This window comes from Solanum dulcamara, chromosome 5 (genome assembly GCF_947179165.1).
Source record: "Solanum dulcamara chromosome 5, daSolDulc1.2, whole genome shotgun sequence".
Lineage (NCBI taxonomy): Eukaryota > Viridiplantae > Streptophyta > Magnoliopsida > Solanales > Solanaceae > Solanum > Solanum dulcamara.
In genome coordinates, this window is record NC_077241.1 from 74,473,607 (window position 1) to 74,497,193 (window position 23,587).

Sequence of the window (23,587 nt, forward strand, 5' to 3'; positions counted from 1 at the left end):
GCTATTCGACCCCCAAATCAAGATTTTATGTGAAGAACCCTAGGGTCATATTTCCTGATTTTAGCATTATTTCTCCACCAATATACCCTAAAAATATGTTCATAATCACATAAAAATTTAATGGAAAGGATGAGAATAATTACCTTGACGCTTTGGAATGAAAATTTCTATTTTTCTCTTCTCCTTTATTTTTCTTTTCCCCTTTCTTTTCTTTCTTCTTCCGTATTTTTTTTTCTTCTTCTAGTTTCCGCGTTTCCTCGTTTTCTCGTTACATCTGATGGCTTAATGCCATCAAATTTTATATATATAATATATATATTTTTTTCTTTTCTTTTTCTATTTTTCTCTTCTTTTTTTTTTTCTGAATCAAAATTAATAAATCCTATCCTTTTCCTTTAATAATTGATATAAAATGTTAAGTAAAATACCAATTTAGCCCACTAATTAAATTAGTTATTTAAATTTACCCCTCAACTAAATAAATATGGTTATCGAATAGTCTAAAGTACTCATAAAAATATACGGACTGCGTCTTTTATGAAATAAAAAGCTCTATTTCTCAAAACGACATAATGGGTCGTTACACACATGGTATTTTATAATAATAATTTTCTTAACCTTTAATTAAACTCATTTTTTAAAAAGATTTTTTGGGTCAAATTTGTAGATATCTTGTTTGGAACTTTGTTATTTAGGTTGTTTTTTGGCTAACCATAACATAAAAATATTTAGATTTGACCACCCACCCATCTCCCCCCCCCCCCAAATAAAAAAGAAGAAGATGAAATACACCGTTAGAATAAATATGTATTGCATTTAAATAAGAAATAAAGAGAAATATCAACTTGAAATTCCCTTTTATCTGACTATAAATATTGGAGTTTCTGTCAAAAAAATTTAATATAGTTTTGATCCCAAAAATAAAAAAGTATATTGTTGAAATAAATAATTATTATATTTAAAGAAGAAATAAAAAATTACTCGCTGCCAAATTCAAGTGAGTAACTAAAAATAAAAATAATTTAAATATATATCGAAGAAATAATGTCAAATTAAGGGGTGCGGAAATATTATGCCTAAACTTGATTAACAACTCTTCTTTATACCATTTCCTTAATTCCCCCCTTTTACTTTGACTTCAAAATGATTGAATATATGACAAATGGCTTATGAATGTTAAGCATGAATGAATTGTTATATCATTTCTTAAATATTTTTTTAAAAAAAAAATATATGCGAAACTTAAGAGTCCGATTGGATGGGCTTAAAAAATGTAACTTTTATGTATGAAGTGATTTTAGAACTTTGAAGTGCTGAAAGTTATTTTTATAAATAAACAGTTGAGTATTTGGATAAAAGTGCTTATGTTGAAAATAAGTGTTTGAATTTTAGAGTTAAAAGAATAAAAAGGGTAGTTTGGGAATTTAGTTAAAATATAAGGGATATAAAATTAATTTTTATGGTCAAACAAAACGGCTTTAAGCACTTATAAAAAAAAGTTAGAAATTCTAACTTTTCATTTTTGACTGATTTTAAAAACTTTATGGCTTAAAGTTGGCATTAGACAAACACGTTCAAAAGCTAAAAATAAGCTTTAAATTAATTTTGACCAACTTAAAGCCCATCTAAACGGGCTCTAACTCTATTATTGCGTCCTGAAAACTAAAAATAGAAAAAGTTTGTGGGGTAAAAGGGGACAATGAGCTGAGGATGTAAGTGTCCATTAACTTTTGTGTAAATCAATAGTGGAGCAATTTTAATTAGTGGATAGAAATTATGGCACAAATATATGGTCATAACATAATCTTGTCACCTCATCCATTAAATGGAATACTTTTTGGGGATTTATCAATACTTTAAGTGCCAATAGAAAAGAAAAATAAATACAAAAACAAAATGAACTCACTCATATTATATATTTTTTTTGTTTTTTCTCTCGTTATTATATACTATTGAAATAAAGCTTCAATTAATTTAAATTTACATCATCATATAATCCATTTATAAAGGAAACGTTTCCTATAAAATTATAATAACTATAACTCAAATTCTAAATCTTAATTAATAAATAAGGGTAAAAGGGAGTGAGAAAAAGGTCTTCATCTTTCTAGGGCCCAAATCTTTTGTTTAGTTGGCTTACAAAAGTGGAACACTTATGCTTGTTCTTTGAGGCTTTCTCGCAGTAAAGTATTTAGATTAATTAATTATTCTATAAGATATGCTGCAAGCAGCCTCATAGTAAATAATTGCATTAATAAATTTATTAAATATGTATAAATACTAAATTTAAAACTCAATAGTATTATTTAAATTATAAAATTCAGAACGTATAAAATTGAAATTCTAATTTTGCCTATAACAGTAAGGAGTTAATTGTTGTGGTAATCATACTAATAAGTAATAAAGAGCATTTTAGAGCTACAATTTAAATAAGTAGGGATTACACAAATCTCATAGTATTAAGAGCTAATTACATTCTATCCATATTCTTTTTCAAATTATAAAAATTCCTTAAATTTGGTGGAATCCAAATACATCTCAAAACATTCTGATACATCGCGTCTCGATTTCGGATACATCTCAAAATGTCATGATATATCACGTCTCGATTTCGGATACATCACTCAACGTCCCCGATACATCACGTATGTTCCGATACATCACGTAAAGTGTTGTATCCGATCGATACATCGCGTAAAGTGGTGTATCTAATAATAGAAAGAAAAGAAATTTTTGTAATATTTTCAAATAGTATGAAATTTTAGAGAATATAGTAAAATAAATTGTGTGTTTAGATAATTTTTCTTTTAAACAAATATAACACTTAATGCGCACAAATCCAAAAATGGTGGAAGCTCAATTGAAAAAATATATCATAATTGAAAATTATTCATCACACAAAATTTAATCATAACAGCTTCACCAACAACAGAATTGAAGAGGTTTGAAAAGTCAATTTATACAACAAGTAATTATTTACTTCTAAATATATTTCTTTTCTGCATTTACATACATGCGTATATGTTTAGTACCTTTTATTCTAATTTGTCTTTATTTGTTATACATCAACTTCTAATAAAATCTTAAATTATATTATATAATCACACACGAAGTTATTTCATTAATATATCCCTTATATATATCTGCTTCTTATAAACGTTTTTATTATTATTAATATGTCGTGTGTACTTTGGTCTTTTATTAGGTTGGGAGACGTACACATGGCAATATTAAAATTCATACAAAATCATGAATACAAACAAAGCGACAATACATGAAATAAAATTATATTATGACCATTGTTATAAAATAAACTAACTTAGCAAATTAAGGCGGAGAGAATAAGAGAAAGAGAGAGACTGAGAGGAAATTTATTTCTGTGTATCTACACAATTTCTATATCTGATGGCTCTTTTTATAGTCAAAATCATGTACAAGTTGAGTCTTCAACTCACAGACAACAACTAGTGGCAACATAAAGGATGATAGTGACATCCATTAATATGCAACACTCCCCATTGGATATCCACGTGTAATAAAAGAAATTTTACAAGAAATAATATACACAGTTATCCTGAACACTCATAGATGTTGTGCCTCGTTAAAACCTTACTAGGAAAACCCCAGTGGGAAAAAAGTCTAGTGAAGGAAAAAGAGTACACATATCTGATAATACGCCTTGAGTGCTGCCTAATTAAAAACCTTACCAGAAAAATCAAGTGGTACAAAACCTTGGTTAAGGGAAAAAGAGTGCAGCGCGTATTTTACTCTCCTTGATGAAAACTTCATTTGATATCTCGAAGACGACGCATTTCAATTTTTTATCTCATTTTCTCAAAGATTGAAATTGACAATGCCTTGTTAAACATATCTGCTAAATTATCACTTGAACGAACTTGTTGGACATCTATTTCACCATTCTTTTGAAGATCATGAGTAAAAAAGAATTTTGGTGAAATATGTTTTGTTTTGTCTCCTTTGATGTATCCTCCCTTCAGTTGAGTTATACGTGCAACATTTTCTTCATATAATATTGTTGGAACGTCTCTTTTCAAAGAAAGGCCACATGTTTTTTGAATATGTTGAGTTATTGATCTTAACCAAACGCATTCTTGACTTGCTTCATGGATAACTATTATCTCTGCATGATTTGAGAAAGTGGCAATCATAGTTTGCTTTGTTGAATAACATGATATAGCTGTACCACCACATGTAAATAAATAGCTTGTCTGCAACCGATCTTTATGGTGATCAAATAAATATCCCGCATTTGCGTAACCAATCAATTGTGATGTGAATTCATTTAAGTAAAACAATCTCATATCAATGGTCCCTCGGAGGTATCTGAATATGTGCTTAATTCCATTCTAGTGTTTTCGTGTTGGAGAAGAACTAAATCTTGATAACAAGCTTATAGAGAAAGCTATATCTGGTCTAAAATTGTTGGCAAGATACATTAATGCACCAATTGCACTAAGATATAGTATTTCAACATCAATAAGCTCTTTATCATTTTCATGAGGTCGAAACGGATCTATATTAATATCAAGAAATCTCACAACCATTGGGGTACTCAATGGATGTGCTTTATCCATATAAAACCTCTTTAAAATATTTTCACTATATGTTGATTGATGTACAAATATCTCATTTGTAAAATGTTCAATTTGTAGATCAAGACAAAATTTAGTCTTTTCGAGGTCTTTCATTTCATACTCATTTTTCAGACATTTTACTATTTTTAAAAGTTTTTTTGGAGTTTCAATAATATTCAAATAATCAACATATACTACTATTATGACAAATTCAGATCAACACCTTTTCATAAAGACACAAGGGAAAATTGGATCATTTTTATATACTTCTTTTAGCAAATATTCGCTAAGACGATTGTACCACATACTTCCTGATTGTTTCAATCAGTATAAGTATTTCTGAAGCTTTATTGAGCAAGTTTCTCGAGAATCCTTATATGCTTCAGGCAGTTTGAACCCTTCGGGAATTTTTATAAAAATATCGTGGTTCAATGAGCCATATAAATAGGCAGTGACCACGTCCATTAGGTGCATTTCAAGCTTTTCATGAACTGCCAAATTCATTAGATTCCTGAAGGTAATTGTATCCACCACAGGGGAATATGTTTCCATATAGTCAATGTCAGGCTTTGCGAAAAACCTTTGGCTACAAGTTGTGCTTTATATCTTACAATTTCACCTTTTTCATTTCGTTTACGCACAAAAACTCATTTGCACCCTACTAGCTTGACACCTTCACGTGTTCGAAATATTGATCCGAAAACTTCACATTTTTCAAGTGAAGTTAACTCTGGTTGAATTGCATCCTTCCATTTTGGCCAATCATTTCTCTGTCTATATTCATCGATAAATTTTGGTTTAAGATCTTTATATTGTTGCATTATTTCAATGGCAACATTAAAAAGGGCAGCCCGGTGCACTTAAGCTCCCGCTATGCGCAGGGTCCGGGGAAGGGCCCGACCACAAGGGTCTATTGTACGCAGCCTTACCTTGCATTTTTGCCAGAGGCTGTTTCCAAGGCTTGAACCCGTGACCTCCTGGTCACATGGCAGCAACTTTACCAGTAACTCCAATGGCAACATTATAAAGCAAAAATATTATCGACCACAATATCATTTCGATTCCACCATTTTCCTGTCGAGACATAACTTATTGAGATTTCTTCATTCTCATTATTTTCAGGTACTTGGACCTCCTCGGTGGTATCATCATTTGTTGCGTCTCTAGGTTCTTCTTGAGTAATTGCCCCCAAATTATGATTATCTTGATCATTTATTTCTTTCTTTTTTGAGAATTTTTATCTTTGAAACCAATTGGTCTTCCATATTTTAAGTGTGGCCCAGACTCATTTGCCTAAACAAGTTATCCTACAGGGACATCAACTCGAACTTGTGCATTAGTAGTTGAGATATGCGATTTAGTAACCCGTGGTAGGTTAGTAAATGCATCCGGCATTTAATTTACAATATTCTGCAAATAAATCATCTTTTGAATTTTTTGCTCACATTGATTTGTTCGAGGATCTAAATGAGATAGTGAAATGAATTCCAATCTATCTCATTTTCAATTGCTCATGTTCTCCTCCTAATATTGGGTATACTAATTCATCAAAATGGCAATCAACGAATCTTGCCGTAAATAAATCTCATGTCATAGGTTCCAAATATTTATAACAGAAGGAGATTCATACCCAACATATATTCCCAACCTTCTTTGGGGACCCATCTTTGTGCGGTGCGATGGAGCAATTGGAACATATACCGCACACGCAAATATTTTAAAATGGGATATATTTGGTTCCTTTCCAAAAACCAACTATAATGGAGAAAATTCATGAAAATTTGTTGGCCTTATGCGCACAAGTGCCTCTGCATGCAAAATAGCATGCCTCCATACCAAAAGAGGAAGTTTTGTCCTCATTAGCAATGGTCTAGCTATCAATTAGAGGCGTTTAATCAATAATTCTGCTAGACCATTTTAAGTATGAACATGAGTGATCGGATGCTCAACTTTTATTTCAATCGACATATAATAATCATTAAAGGATTGAGATATAAATTCACCATCATTATCAAGACGAATTTGTCTTTATTGCAAAATCTGGAAATTGTGTTCTTAACCTTATAATTTGAGCTAACAATTTTGCTAAAATCATGTTGCGAGTTGATAATAAGTACACATCTGACCATCTTGTAAATGCGTCTATCAAGACCATATAATATTTAAATGGTCTACATGAATGGTGAATTGACCAACATATATCACCCTGTATACGTTCCAGAAACGCAGGAGATTTAATCCTAACCTTAGTTGCTGATGGTTTAATAATCAGTTTTTCTTGGAAACAAGCAATACAAGAGAATTCCTTAGATTGAAGATTTTTCTGATTCTTCATAGTGTGTCCATCTGAATTCTCAATAATTCTGCGCATCATATTATAATCAGGATGGCCCAATCGGTCATGCTAACGGATAAAATTATTAGAATCAGTAAATCTTTTATTTATTATGGCATGTGATTCAACAATATCAATATTTGTATGGTACAATCTAGAAGAAAGTGCACGAAATTTTTTATGCACAATTTTCTTCTCCGTATTTATTGTAGTAATATAAAGGTATTCAACCTTTTCTTCATTCGCAGTCTCAATATGATAGCCATTTTGACGAATAACCTTGAAACTTAACAAGTTTCTTTGACACTTACTACAATACAATGCATTATCAATTATCAATATCGTTCCTTCAGGCAGTAATAAGGCCGCTCTTCCAGAGCCTTCAATCAATTTTGTACTACCGGATATTGTATTGACATAGGCCTTTTTCATAATCAAATGACAGAAATATTTCTTTTCTTTTAATATTGTATGAGTTGTGGCACTATCCAAAAGGCACATATCTCCATTATTCATCTTGGATCCAATTGAAGACTGAGAAATTTATTTATCTTCATAAAATAAAAATACATTGTAAGAGATAAAATAAGTAACAATATTGCTAGAAAAACATAAGTCATTTTTCTTCTTTTCTTTTAAATAGATAAACGTAAAAACATGATAATCAAAAGTACATAAAAACGATAACATATTATAAATCATATAATGAAATTAAGCATCAATTATAACCCATAAAGATGTCTTCAACCTCCAAATGAGTAATATCATTAAGGTTATTAAAATTATCATATTTTCAAAGCTATATTTGATTCAATATTATCATTATGCGAAGGTCTTGCCTTAACATTATTTTCAAACGCCAAGTGTGACTCTATCCGAGTATTAGAAGAAGAGGCACCACCTCTATTTGCCTTTCTTTTGAAGGAATTTTGATAAAGCATTACAAAATACCAGGTGTCCGACATTCATTTTTTTAGTGGTCTTTCATGCCACAACGATGGCAGTTACTTCTTGAAGTGCCACTTTGAAAACTCATATTGTTCTCCCTTTTATGTTGACCACCACCATGACGATTATGATATCATCTTCTGCCATTGTCACGTCCACGCACATTATTGTGGCTTTGGTTTTTATTTTGTCTTCTTTCAAACTGGCCATGTGCTTCTACCATATTTGCTTCCGATAACGGAGCAGTTCCAGTGGGATGAGCTTCATAATTTTTTCATTAAAAGAACATTATGTTGCTCAGCCACCAAAAGACATGAGATCAATTCAGAGTATTTTTGAAAACCTTTTTCACGGTATTGCTGCTGTAATATCACGTTAGAGGTATGGAAAGTAGTTAGTGTCTTTTCCAACATGTTTTCATCATTTATAATTTTTCTACATAATTTTAATTGAGAAGTTATTCTAAATACAACAGAATTATACTCAATTACAGTTTTAAAATCTTGAAACCGTAAGTGCATTCACTCATAATGAGCCCTTGGCAATACCGTTGCCCTGAGGTGGTCATACCTCTCTTTTAAATCTTTCCACAATTTAAGTGGATCTTTCACTGTCAAGTATTCAACTTTCAGGCTCTCATCTAGATGATGACGAATGAAAATCATAGCCTTCGCTTTATCCTGACTTGATGCTTTATTTCCTTCGATTATAGCATCACCAAGACTCTTAACGGTAAGGTGAATTTCAGTATCAAGTACCCATGATAAATAATTTTTACCAGAAATATCAAGTGCCACAAACTCCAATTTTGACAAGTTTGACATGATGAAAATTAATTTAAAAATAACAAAGACAATTAAAATTAAATTTCTTTAGTAGATATACCTGATATAAAAGTTAATTTTCTGGAAAAAAAAATTAGAGCTTCGTGCTAATAACGTATTATAAAATAAACTAACTTATCAAATTAAAGTGAAGAGAATAAGAGAAACAGAGAGACTGAAAGAGAATTATTTTCTGTGTATCTACACAATTCCTATATCTTATGGCTCTTTTTAGAGCCAAAATCATGTACAAGTTGAATCTTCAATTCGGAGACAACAATTAGTGGCAACCTAAAGAATGATAGTGACATACAACAGCCATGTTATTAAATATATATATGATCAACACTAGCTAGCTAGCGTGTCACACGTTATAGAAAAAAACATTATAATAAAATTATATTATATTTTTAGTAGAATGTATATTGAAAACGTTTACGTGTATAGGACACATATTATTATATTTTATTATCTAATCAATGAAAGTCAGTTATAGAGTTCAGCAAAATTGGGCCCTATAGTTGGAATTAGAATGAAGAAAGAAAGTGAGAAGAAAGAAAGTGAGAAGAAAGCCAATAAAATACACCACCTGTTTTTTTTTTTTTTTATTTTTTATAATATATGAGACGCGTCTGTTATATACGTCATACAAAATCCCTCTGGTTTAGTATATTTTTTTAAAGTATATTCTATAATAAAATATGGAGGAAAATTGTATATTCTGCTTATGTCCTACATGTTATATAATTTATTTGTTTTTTCAGATAATATGTGCCTACAGGGGGGCAAAATTGGAAGATTGTGTATAAAATGAGATTGGTTAGGATAAGAATTATTTACAACTAAGATAAAAAATCAAATTTAGAAAATCAAACTGATCTTCATGAAATTTCAAACTATAAACATTCTACTCCACATAATCCTAATAAGTAGAGAGTACTTTCCCTGTGTGAATTTTTAAAAGTCAAGCTTCAATATAAATATTAAACATCGATTAAAAAAACAAAACTTAGATATCATATGACATAGTTAGGATATATTGTCAACCTCCACTGGATAAAAGAAGAAAAAACTTAATGTAAGATGACATCAGGCAAGGTATGTCATTAAACACGCCATATATATTTCTACAAGTCAGAACGTACCATTCAACAAATACTTGGGATGTTGTAATTTCAACTTTCAAAAAATTCTTATTCTGACCAATCTCATCTAAACATATAGACTTCAAAATACTTTCTCTGTCTCATTTTATTTATTTATTTATTGTAATTTTTAAAGATAGTTATCTTAAATTATTATTATTTTAAAATTTTAAAAATAATTAATTACGTTTTTCTCATTTTTATCTTTAGTATTAATTATTTTTGAAGCAGATTACAAGCAACATCCTCAATACAGTAAATATTTAATGAGAAAATATTTTATCTTTAGACATAAATAAGTGTAAAGTAGTAAAAATAAAACCTCATAATTAAGTATTTTTTTAAGAAGTATGTAAATAACAAAAAAAAAACGAAACACGATAAATAATTCGAAACGGTTTGAATATATCTTAACCAAGATCTTGCAAATTCATCGTCAACGCGGAGAAATGAATTAGTTAGGCAGTCAATTTTACTTGTCAAAGTGACATGATTCGAATTAAATGGACAAATTACATGTCAAGATCGATCTCAAGCTGATTACATCACTGGCTGCTTCCAACTCTACGCCATACATGCCAATTAAATCCCCATATAGCTTTATTTTTTGTGAAATTTCTTGGAATAGAGCATGTAACTTCATTATCATGTTCCTCCCTTTATTTATATGTACGTAATGACAGAATCAAGATTTTTATTAACGGAAGTTATACGTATATGTAAGTTGTAACACAATTCATATATGAAGAAGGCAAAATGATTTTACATATATATATATATATATATAAAGTCTTTACCTTGATTGATTGAGGAGGTCCACTACGTACAGGAGTGGAGCCACCGTTATATATAAATATATATGAGTTCAACAAAACTAAGTAACTTTGGATCAAATTATATAATTTTTGCTAAAAACCTATTTAACTATGTATATATATATATATATATAAATAATATATTAATCTAGACACAAGATAAAGATATGACGACACATGAATCTAACTTAATCTCATAAGTTAGCTTTATATGATATCAGAATCAGGTTCATCCCGTTTGGACTCCCATTCAAAGCTCTAGGGCGTAAAGAGGGTGATAGAGTGGGTTAAAATCTCACATTAATTAAGGAATGAGTTGGTAGTATGTTTATATGTACTTGAACACTCTTTCCCTCTTAAGCTAACTTTTAGGATTGAAATAGGTCCAAAAGTCATCAATTGCGAAATGATACACTCTAAGGAAATGTATTTCCACTAAGGTTTACGGAGTCGTTTGATTCGTGGGACAGCAGATTAAAAAAAAAACAATTGAGTATGAGGCATGACCAAACATTCATGCATATATATTATACCTATAATTTGATGTCAAACAATTTAAGTTGAGTTTTCTTCATACAACCTTTTATTATTTAAAGTTATTTGGTAGGAAAATAAACGAAAGAGAAAGAAGTTGACTCTGAGAAAAAGTAGAAAATCACCTCATCTTTGCTTCTGTTTCCTTCACTTCCAAGATTACGCACTTTTCTATTTTTTTTTTTTTTTTACAAATTGAGAGTGCCTAGCGATTTTTTATTAATAATAAATAAAATTCTCTAATAAGTACAAGCAAGGGGTAAGCACTTTTCTATTTCACTTGCATGAATATATATAGAGAAAAGGATATTCGATATTCTTTTCATGGAGACAGTCTAAGAGCTTAACAATTGAATCTTTTATCTCAATCGAAATAACAATAGTGATTTAACTATGAAAATAAATTATTAGAAATGAAAGTGAAAAATTTAATTAAATCAATTCGAATTAGCATTATTAGTGAATGACAAAATCAATCAATATTTGGGTAGGACTTAGGAGTATTGCAATTGCAGCGCTTCCCTTTTTCACACAGCTTTACTACATTTTGACCTATTAATTCTTTAATTTATCCCCTTTTTTTTATTATTTATATGGTCGGAGAAGACTTAATATTTGAATAATCTTTCAGTGAGTTCACGCAAATGCTATTAAAAAAATATTTTGATAAAGTTTTTATAGGTCAATTTGAACAATATATTAGTCCAAATTTTAGATGGGGTGAACTGGTCAGGTTAAAATGGACTGAGTTAATCAATATGTATCATGTTTTTATGGGCTAATTTTGCCATCTCTAATATAATTCAATTTCGAGAAAATATTTTCCCCACACATAATCTTAGAGGCATTTGAGTATAGATTTAAAGTATTTTCACTTTATGTGAAATTTATGAAGTTGAAGATAAAGTTGTGTTTAGATATACTTTTTGCAACGAAGAAAAGTAAACACTTTATTTGAAATTTGCGAATATGAAGCAGGAAAAAAGGTGCGAAACACTTTCCAAAATTTGAAACCAACTCCAAATTAAATCTGAAAAACTTATAACCAACTACTGATTTTGAAATAATTCAGGAGAAATTTATTTTAGAAAAAAAAAATTAAAAAATTTCATGGCCAAACAACTTCTTAATTTAAATTTCTTTTTTTTCAGATGTAAGAAAATTGCTAAAATTCAAAATTTTTATTTAAAAAGGTTGGCAAAAAGTTCATGCACACATGACTAAAATTTTAATCAATTTTTACATGTATTTCAATCATACGTGATTAAAGTGAAATTTTAGTCAATTTAGAAAAATAAGCATATATAAATGAAATTTTGATCTGTTGTTATATGCAATTTAGTAAAAAATGTCTAAAGTTAGCCTTTACGAGTCAAGTAAAACTTTAGCAAAAAAATATTTGAAACTTGATCGTATAAAAATCCACAACTTCAATCAAAATATCTGAAATTAACCTTCGCAAGTCCTACCAACTTCTGGCAAAAATGTCAAATGTTTGACTTTCACAAGGACCTATCTCATATGAAAATGTCTGAATCAAACATGAATTTTAACTTTAGTTGTGTAGGTTTGAAGTTGTTTCCAAATGAAGGAAATCAAAATTGAAGAAACGAAATTTGGGAATTTTCTGTATATCTTTTTTATTAATATTCTATCCATCCATCTTATATACAAATACCTAACTAATAATCTATTAAAGAAAATAAAAAATCCTACATATTTGTGCTATTCTCATTGGCTGAAAAATATAACAAACTAACTAAATTTGTTTTTATGTACAGGTGTTGTATATTGAGATGTATGGTCCAGATTTGATCCATCAAGATTGCTTCAATGGTTGTGATGTTATCTTGAATATCAATGGCTATGATTTAATGTGGCAAATCAATGGCTGTGATGAACCTGTCCATTATTTGGAGATTTGGACATAAATATCTTCTCTATTTTCTCTTCTTCTGGAGACTTCTTTTTATTTCTGTCGGTTGAGTTCGTCTTCTTTCTTCTTTGTTTTTCTCTTCATCTTCACTTCATCTGCTTGCTGCATGTTCAACTTCAGAGATGGCTTCTTGCCAACATCCCCCCTCAAGTTGGGGGGAAGGGTCATAACACCCAACTTGTCCATCAACGCACGGTGAGAAGCCCCAGAAAGAGGCTTGGTAAACAAATCGGCAAGCTGATGATGAGAAGGAACAAAGTGCAGTGAAATCAGACCGGAGAGAAATTGTTGACGCACGAAGTGACAGTCCAAATCAACGTGTTTCGTGCGTTCGTGGAAGACCGGATTCCGAGCGATATGAATAGCTGCCTGACTATCAGAATGAAGAGGAATAGGGAGAGATGGAGGAGTAGATAGATCATCCAATAGACGCACTAACCAGGTAAGCTCCGCTGTAACTCGTCTCATCGATCTGTACTCTGCTTCGGCAGAAGAAAGGGAAACAGACATCTGTTTCTTTGATTTCCACGAAATAGGAGCACCTCCCAGTGTAATAAAGAAACCACTAACTGATCTACGACTGTCCTTGCAGGAAGCCCAGTCGGCGTCGCAAAAAGCAAGGAGATCAAAAGAAGGCAGAGATGAGAGAAGAATACCTTGGCCTGGATCTTCCCTAAGATAACGAAGCACTCTCAGAGCAGCGGAGAAATGGGAAAGACAAGGCCGCTGCATGTATTGACTAAGGCACAGAACGGCATAGGAAAGATCAGGTCTAGTATGAGTCAAAAAATTCAATTTTCCAACTAGATGCCGATATGCAGTGGGGTTGTCCAGGAAAGGTCCATCATCAGCTTGCAACTTCATGTAAGGGTCAAGAGGTGAGGATACACTTGAACCAGTGCAGTCAAATTCCTTAAGAAGATTCATAGTAAACTGTCGTTGACTGATGATGAAACCTGAGGCTTCCCTGATTATTTCCATACCCAGAAAATAGTTGATATCACCCAACATTTTGACTTTAAATTCAGCATTGAGAAAGTGAGTAACATCAAGAATTTCAGAAACAGCATCACCTGTGAGTAAAATGTCATCCACATAAACTGCAATAATGGAAACAAGACCACCAGTAGTCTTGAAAAACAGAGAATAGTCATTTAAAGAACTAGTATATCCTTTGAAACTTAAAGCTCCAGCAAGCCTAGCATACCACTGTCGAGATGCTTGCTTAAGGCCATACAAGGACTTCTTGAGAAGACAAACATGCCTAGGTGAAGGAGGGTCCAAACCTGCTGGGAATCTCATATAAACCTCCTCTTGCAATTCACCATGTAGGAAAGCATTGTTGACATCAAGTTGAGACACTCTCCAGCCTTTCTTGATAGCAACTGTGAGTAAACATCTAATAGTGGTCATTTTGACCACTGGGGAAAAAGTTTCAGTAAAATCTATGCCTTCTTGTTGAACATCCCCCCTTACAACCAGTCTGGCTTTTAACCTTTCTATGGATCCATCTGATTTATGTTTTACTTTAAATACCCATTTACATGGCAAAGGTTTCTTTCCGGCAGGTAATTCCATTACTGACCATGTGTTATTATCTTGTAGGGCTTGAATTTCAGCTTCCATTGCTTGGACCCAACCAGGGTGTTGGCTTGCCTCAGCATAACTTGTAGGCTCTGAGATTTGTGAAAAGGATTGAAGCAGAGTCTGGTTGGAGAGAGATAGAGATGCAAAAGAGAAAATGGTTGGTGTAGTGGGATGAATGAAGCAGGAATTTGTAACATCAGTCAACTGAATGCTGTTACAGATGAAATCTTGAAGGTAAGCAGGTGCCTGTTTAATTCTGGTTGATTGTCTAGTGGAAAGAGGTAGAGTTAGAGTATGAGATGGTTGAAGGTCAGGAAAGACATAAGGTGAGCCAGAAGGCACATCATGAGGAGGAATTTGAGAAGTAGATGGTGAATCTGAGGAAGAACTGGGAGTGTTAGGTGTGGGTGTGAGTGAGGGTGGAGGTGGAGCAGCTGAATGAAAATGTGGTGAGCTAGAGATAGGCTTGGTAGGCTCAGCAGCAAGATCAAATGGTGGAAAAAGAGTCCCACCTGAATGAGGAATTTTGGCAAAAGGATAGTATTCTTCATGAAACTTTACATTCCTAGAAACAAACACTTTCCTGGTTTCCATATCCAGAACTTTATACCCCTTTTGAGTCTGAGAATATCCCAAAAAAACACATGTTTTAGCTCTAGGTTGGAATTTGTCTCTATGTTGTGCCAGACTAGAAACAAAACACAAACATCCAAAACACTTAAAATTGTTGTAGGATGGTGATTTTCTGAAAAGAACTTGATATGGGGATTTGTTCTTCAAGACCTTAGTAGGCAGTCTGTTGATGAGATAAGTGGCAGTGAGTATACACTCACCCCAGTATTGAATAGGAACTTTAGACTGGAAATATAACCCTCTTGCTATTTCCAACAGATGTCTATGTTTCCTCTCAACAATTCCATTTTGCTGAGGTGTAGCTACACAAGATGTCTCATGAATGATCCCTGTTGATTTGAGATAAGCAGCCTCTAGTGATCCTTTTCCAAGTTCTAAGGCATTATCTGACCTTATCCTTTTAACTTTTACTTCAAATTGTCTTTCCACCATTAATAAGAAATCTCTGAGGACTGGAAATGCATTAGATTTAGTTTTCTGGAGAAAAGTCCATATCCCCCTGCTATAGTCATCCACTATGGTTAAAAAATAAGAATAATCATTATAAGTAGGTTCCTTAAAGGGACCCCAAGTGTCAATGTGGATTAATTCAAATATTCTTTGTGTTTTGATGAAACTCAATGGAAAAGGTAGTCTACTTTGTCTAGCTTGAGAACATATAGGACACACATAATTTGAGCAAGAAGGAAAATGAATGAAACTTAAGTTTTTCATTGCTGGAAAGGGTAGGTGCCCCAGTCTGATATGCCACAATCTTACATTAGAAATAGTATTTGCATGCACACCAACAGAGGAAGTATTACATTCTGTATTGGACACTAAAACAGAACTGGGAACAATTTTGGTAGCTACTACCTTTGAAACTACTTCCCTAGGAACAGGAACTGTGGAATTTCCTCCTTTTTGAATAGAAAAGACTTCTTTGACTTGACTTGACTCTATTTTAGTAGGCTTGAGTAGATAGAGTCCATCCCCTACTTCACCAAAAACTTGTGCCTTCCTCAGGAAAGGGTCCTGTAACACACACCCAGTAAGAGTGAATAAAAGATCACATTGAAGTTGCACACACAATCTATGAACTGAAAGTAAGTTGTATTTAAAATCTGGGACAAGCAAGACATTATTCAGGGTTAGATTAGGGAGAACAGGAACACTTCCCACATGTGTGACAGAAATTCTAAAAGAATTGGGCAAACTTATATTCAATGGTGCAGGCAAGGGCTTAAGGGTTAGAAAGGAATTAGGATTAAAACACATATGTTCTGAGGCCCCTGAATCAATGATCCAGGAGCTAGTGTTATAAGCTGCAAAGCATGATCCTGAATATTTTAAAATAGTACCAGCCATGGCATTGGCATTGACAGTTGAACCTGATGAGTTTGAGTGGGAAAGTTTCATTTCCTTTAACACCTGCTGGACTATTTCATTGTATTGTTCTTTGCTAAATTGAGTTGGTTGAGCAGCAGGTGTGGAGTTCATGTCCTCAGCTTCTTCATTTCCTATAGCAGCATTCCCTCTGATATTGTGTCCATACTCCTTGGGCTTGGTGAATTCAAAATCTTCAGGGAAACCATGAAGTCTGAAGCAGTCATCTTGTACATGTCCTATCTTCTTACAGTAAGTACAAGACACATTAGAGTTGTATTTTGCTCTCCTCTGCTTGAACCTCTGGCTAACTCCTCCTCTTGTAGGTTTGGCAGCACTGTGTCCATTCAAATGAGGACTGTTTCCTCCCTTATTAAATTGATTTCCAGGTTTGTAGTTTCCTTTCATTCTCCCAGAAACCATAAAAGAACCAGAATCAGGTGGGATGCTGAAAGCAGTAACACTAGCTTCTCTTTGATTTTCATCTTGAAGTAGCAAAGAATAGGCAACATCCATTGATGGCAATGGATTCATCATGATGATGGTACTCCTAGCTTGAGCATAGGCATCATTGAGTCCCATGAGAAAGTGAATTAACTTTTGATCTTCTAGTGACTTCATTAACTTACCCTTACCATCACATAGACAGACACAGGTGCAATATGAAGCAAGATTAAGAGAATCTAGCTCATCCCATATCCTTTTAAGCTTGGTAAAATACCCAGCTATGTTGTTGTTTCCCTGCACTACAGTGGACAATTCCTTTTGAAGTTGATAGAGTTTAGCTCCATCCAGCTTTCCAAATCTTTGTTCCAAACTATCCCATAGCTCTTTAGCTGTTTTTGAGTAAATGACACTATCTCTAATATCTAGAGATAATGCATTCAAAAGCCATGCTATTATCATATCATTTACACAGCTCCATTGTTCATAATCTTTAGATGTTGGTTCTGGTGCTTTAATGCATCCATTGATAAAGCCTAATTTCTTCTTTGCAGACAAGGCTATGAAGATTGATCTTCTCCATCCTGGAAAACCTTTTCCATCAAATATAGAATGGATGAGATTCATCCCAGGGGAATCTGAAGGATTGAGGTGATATGGGTGGCCTACATCATAAGTCACCATGGTGTTATTTGCAGCTTCAGCAACTGATGCAACATTGTCACCCATTTCTGCAACATTGTCACCCATTTCTGCTTACCCTTTTGTGAGTAAGGTGAAGATGTGACAACAGTAATGAAGATGATGATACAGAAATTGAGAGGTGGATCGAGATCAGTGCTCTGATACCATGAAGGAAATCAAAATTGAAGAAACGAAATTTGGGAATTTTCTGTATATCTTTTTTATTAATATTCTATCCATCCATCTTATATACAAATACCTAACTAATAATCTATTAAAGAAAATAAAAAATCCTACATATTTGTGCTATTCTCATTGGCTGAAAAATATAACAAACTAACTAAATTTGTTTTTATGTACAGGTGTTGTATATTGAGATGTATGGTCCAGATTTGATCCATCAAGATTGCTTCAATGGTTGTGATGTTATCTTGAATATCAATGGCTATGATTTAATGTGGCAAATCAATGGCTGTGATGAACCTGTCCATTATTTGGAGATTTGGACATAAATATCTTCTCTATTTTCTCTTCTTCTGGAGACTTCTTTTTATTTCTGTCGGTTGAGTTCTTCTTCTTTCTTCTTTGTTTTTCTCTTCATCTTCACTTCATCTGCTTGCTGCATGTTCAACTTCAGAGATGGCTTCTTGCCAACACCAAAGCGGATAAATTTACAAGAAAAAATCAACTTTGGGTATAAATGAAAGAAGTTTTGCACGAATTCTCCCTATTTTGGGGTGATGTAATTTTTGCCCTCACGGTCTTTAATTTTTGTCATTATTGCTCATTTAATAATTTTTTTAATTAATGTGTCCTTATCTACGACCTAATTAACTCGACGTAAGTTATGTATAAGCTATGCAACATAAGTTGTGTAGTATTTTTAGGAGTGTCAAAATGAGCTCAAATATAGATAATCCGTCTAATTCTTCCAAACTTTTATGGGTTGAGTTCAAAATAATTTGTATTGGATTCAATCTCAACCAATTCAAGCCTTAACCCATTTAATTTTTTTTCAATTGTGCCCAACTTAATCTCCAATTTCAACTCGTTTTAAGGCTCTTTATTTGCATTGGTATAATGTGTATTCTCATATTAAATGTATGAATTATTATCTATTTTATATTTTTTAGGATTAATCTATCCATTTGTAAATTTTAATTTTATTTTTTTGAGTTGAAATTCAAATTGTGGTTATAAAAGATAAATAATATGTTAAAATTATTGAGATTAAGCGGGTCAAATTGGGCAGGTCATGACCCAACCTAAATTTTAGCCGAACCCATTTGAGCCCAAAGTAAATTTGGGCGGGTCATGGCCCAACCCAATTTTTATTTCAACCACTTTAATATTCTCAATTTCAACCCAACCCACCCATTTGACACCCCTAAGTATTTCTATGACCCAATACACTCGACATAAGTTTAGAGAGTTTTTGATTCGCTCAACATAAGTTCTATAGGAATTAAACTACGTGACATAAGTTGTATAGTATTTATTTGACTCAATTCTCTAGCCATAAGTTTAGAGTTCTTTTGCCTCGCTCAATATAAATTCTATAGAAATTAAGTTATGCAACATAAGTTATGTAGTATTTCTACGACTCTATTCACTAGACATAAGTTTAGAGAACTTTTGACTCGATCAATATAAGTTATATAGGAAATAAGTTATACTATAAATTGCAGGATATTATGACGCGAAAATAGAAAGTTATGCCCCATAAAAGTATTTTGATGTCAACGTATTTTTGACTACTTTTTTATTACTTAAAATATTAAATGGAAAAAATTAAAGACTACAAATTTAAACAACACTCTAAAACAAGACATTTGTGCAAATGAATTTCTCTAAATTAAATGACGATTTTTGTACTAAATTGCTCATTTAGTTCCTGGGCCCAAGTTCTCAAATTGGAGTGATTGATCCAATTAACTCGGATTTAGCATGGCCCAATCTCATCCCATAAAAGGGTCTGTCCCATTGATCCAGCATGTTAAAAGGTCCTAGGTTTTATTTCTATTTTTGAATGTTATAGTTCTAGAGCTGAATTTAATATTTTTCAATCTTGAAAATAAATAAACTGTACTTGTTATTATATTATTTTTTTTTAATTTAAAATAATCTTATCACGACGAATTCTACAATATATTGATACAAGCTTTGAATATAAAGTCTATAAAGCATAAACACATAAAGAATACATGTGCTGAGCCTATTATAAATGAAGAAAATTATTGGTTGTGTCTTAAAAGACCCTTATCCGAAGGGATCATCTGGTTCGTGGAGTCATTCCAAGATTACAAACTATAATAATGTTAAATATTCAGATTAATGTTGGTTTAAATTTGTATTCTATTTAATTATAATATTTTTTTTATCCAAAACAAAATTTATATATTAGAAAACTATAATTTTAACTCCAAAACTTTATTTCGGGATAAAGAAAATTGAATCAAATCGTAAATTCGACTAGTAATTTGATTTGACTTAATTGATATTAAAAAAGCCTGACTATACTTGATTTGACTTGATTTTAATAAAAAAAAAGTCAATTTTAGACCAAATCAACCCGACATTATATATATAATTTTTAAAATTTATTTTATACATTAAAGTATTTAGTTTGATATAATTCATAGATATTTCTTATACTTTTTTGAGAGACCCAAAAAAATCTAAAAAAATCAAAAAACTCGAATTTTATTAATTTAATTTAATTTATAAATTAAAAATTCAATAAAAATAATTTAATTTGATATTTATAAATTTATTTTTTATTAAATTCAAATTACACATTACATAACCTATATTTAGAACTCATATCCGACCTCTAATTATAGTTGAAATAGTTCCACCGCTACCCCATCCCTGTTCTTTATTCTTATTTGGCTACCAAACAATTCAAGAGAAGTGACACACTTCTTTAACTTTCTGCAAAATACTGGGGAGTGATACCTTATGATCTACGCTTCTGCTAGGCGTTAACTTTCGAGGGCTACAAATGGTGAAATTTCCCAATTGAGTTGCCTTTCTTTCAAGGTCTGATTCTCTTTACCTATGTCCATCTTTTTCTTTATACTGCCTGCTGTAGAAGATCTGATGCATGATGAATAGGCAGTGGGGTTTTCTTTTTTCTCTTCAAGATTGTTCAAGATTGAATCTTTTGCTCTTCTATGCCGATGTATAGAAAAAATATGACGACCCATTATGTAAAACTGTCATTATGGATTGTTTTGGTAAATTACATTGCAGTTTTGTGCTGACCCATGTTGTCAATTGTTGGAAATCGCTTTTTTTGTTGTTGTTTTATTCCTGTAGTTAGCTAGTGTGTGATGATTCTTGAGAAGTATGATGATTTTGTAACTTGAAACTTGTTGGAAAATGCAGAAATTGAGGGTTTTCTGCTCATAGAGAAACTGCAATTCCAATGGGAGAATTAGATGATGCAGAGTACGTAGGGATTAACGAGGTTCCATCTCCCAGAGAAAACAATGCTAGGAAAGTTTCGGTCTTGCCTTTACTTTTCCTCATTTTCTATGAGGTTTCTGGTGGTCCTTTTGGTGTTGAGGACACTGTGCAAGCAGCTGGTCCTCTTCTTGCTCTTTTGGGGTTCTTGGTTTTCCCATTCATATGGAGTGTCCCTGAGGCATTGATTACAGCTGAAATGGGCACCATGTTCCCCGAAAATGGTGGTTATGTTGTGTGGGTTTCATCGGCTTTAGGTCCTTATTGGGGCTTTCAGCTAGGTTGGATGAAATGGTTGAGTGGAGTCATTGACAATGCGCTTTACCCTGTTTTGTTCTTAGATTACCTGAAATCAGCCATCCCTGCATTAGGTGGCGGGCTTCCTAGAGTAGTAGCGGTTTTGGCCCTTACTGTGGTTCTTACTTACATGAATTACAGAGGCTTAACTATTGTAGGATGGGTTGCTGTTTCTCTTGGTATACTGTCAATCTTTCCTTTTGTTGTTATGGGGCTCATTTCGATTCCCAAATTAAGGCCTTCAAGATGGTTAGTGGTAGATGTACAAAGTGTTGATTGGAACTTGTATCTGAATACTCTCTTTTGGAATCTGAATTACTGGGACTCAATAAGTACTCTTGCTGGAGAAGTACATAACCCAAAGAAGACTCTCCCTAAGGCTCTCTTTTATGCTGTTATTCTAGTTGTTCTGTCCTACTTTTTCCCATTGCTGATTGGTACAGGAGCTGTTCCTCTTCAGCGTGACTTGTGGACTGATGGCTATTTCTCTGATATCGCAAAAATATTGGGTGGAGTCTGGCTCAGAGTTTGGATTCAAGGGGCAGCTGCAGTGTCAAATATGGGAATGTTTGTGGCCGAGATGAGCAGCGACTCTTTTCAGTTACTTGGTATGGCAGAGAGGGGGTTGCTCCCTGAGTTCTTCTCTAAGAGATCTCATTACGGAACTCCTATATTTGGGATCCTCTTCTCAGCTTCTGGTGTGATTTTACTTTCATGGCTGAGCTTTCAAGAGATAGTAGCTGCAGAAAATTTTTTGTATTGCTTTGGAATGATCTTGGAATTTATTGCATTTGTATTGTTAAGGATAAAGTGCCCCCATGCACCACGCCCATTCAAGATACCTGGGGGAACTGTTGGAGCCATCCTATTGTGTTTACCTCCAACCATTCTCATATGTGTTGTTTTGGCCTTGTCTTCGGTCAAAGTCATGGTTGTAAGCCTCGTTGCCGTTGCAATTGGTTTGGTGATGCAACCTTGTCTTAAGCTTATTGAGAAGAAGCGATGGTTGAAGTTCTCTGTTAGTTCTGATCTTCCTGATGTTGCAACACATGAACCTTTACTTCGTTGATTACCTATTAAGTGTTCTATAAGGTACAACTATTCCACTATCATGACAGCAATCACAATATGGACGCTTCAAATGCAGAATTATCATGGAATGCATGGAAACAGGAGAAGTGGTTGTCGAGGTTTGGACGATCCTCCTCTTTAAGGATCTTATGGAAGCTTCTAACCTTGTAAGCTTTATATGCCTCGCTCTTGTGCCTATTTTTTTAGTGCCAGCAGCTACAATTTCTAGAGCATCAATAGCAGAAGAGGTTTATGGAAGGTTTGATGATCCTTTTCTCTTTAAGGATCTGATAGTGGTAGCTTTTGCTTTTTATTCTGTATTTCCCATCATTTGTTCCTATTTATATTAGTGTCAAGTAGTATTAGTGATAGTCATTTAGGAATTGCTTAAGAAACAGACTGTAATTTGTTTTTTCCTGAAGTGACTATATTACTTGTGTAATGCACATTGAGCTAATAAGAATGATAATGGTAGAGCTGCAACTGAATCCTCTACGTTCGCAATTGAAACCATGTCATATAAGTTTAAATTCAGGATTCTTATTTAATCAGTCCCATGTCATATAAGTTTGAACTCAGGATGCTTATTTAATAAGTGGACTTAGTTCCGATTTATTGAATCTTGATTATAGAATGAGTGGAGTTTCCAGAAGTTCGATTCAACTTGTTTTTATAGTTAGAAAAAGCTCGTCTACCTTAGATTTTTATGCCTTTTTTGATCTGGTAGGGAAGTTCTAGTGGTCATGCTATTTTGCATGTAATAATGTTTTCCTATTAGAAAAGTATGGTCATATTTTGGGTTTTTGGTTTCCATGATGCCCCCAGGGGGTTGTAAATCCTATTGGTTTAGTTTATGCATGGCGAAAGGGGACATTGGAATGGTCTTAGCTCCTGAATATTCAGACA

The 23,587-nt window shown here is 32.9% G+C and overlaps 1 protein-coding gene across 1 annotated transcript; it reads left to right on the forward strand.

Annotated features, from left to right (window-relative positions):
• Positions 1 to 20,704: 20,704 nt before the first annotated feature.
• Positions 20,705 to 23,164, forward strand: LOC129889805 (probable polyamine transporter At1g31830). Its single transcript, XM_055965257.1, has 2 exons — positions 20,705 to 20,887; positions 21,236 to 23,164. Exon 2 carries the CDS (start codon positions 21,276 to 21,278, stop codon positions 22,677 to 22,679), a length of 1,404 nt encoding a protein of 467 aa, XP_055821232.1. The 5' UTR covers positions 20,705 to 20,887; positions 21,236 to 21,275; the 3' UTR covers positions 22,680 to 23,164.
• The last annotated feature ends 423 nt before the right edge of the window (positions 23,165 to 23,587 follow it).

Coding starts and splice junctions, on each gene's coding strand:
- LOC129889805 (XM_055965257.1), top strand. CDS start 21,276: ATGGGAGAATTAGATGATGCAGAGTACGTAGGGATTAACGAGGTTCCA.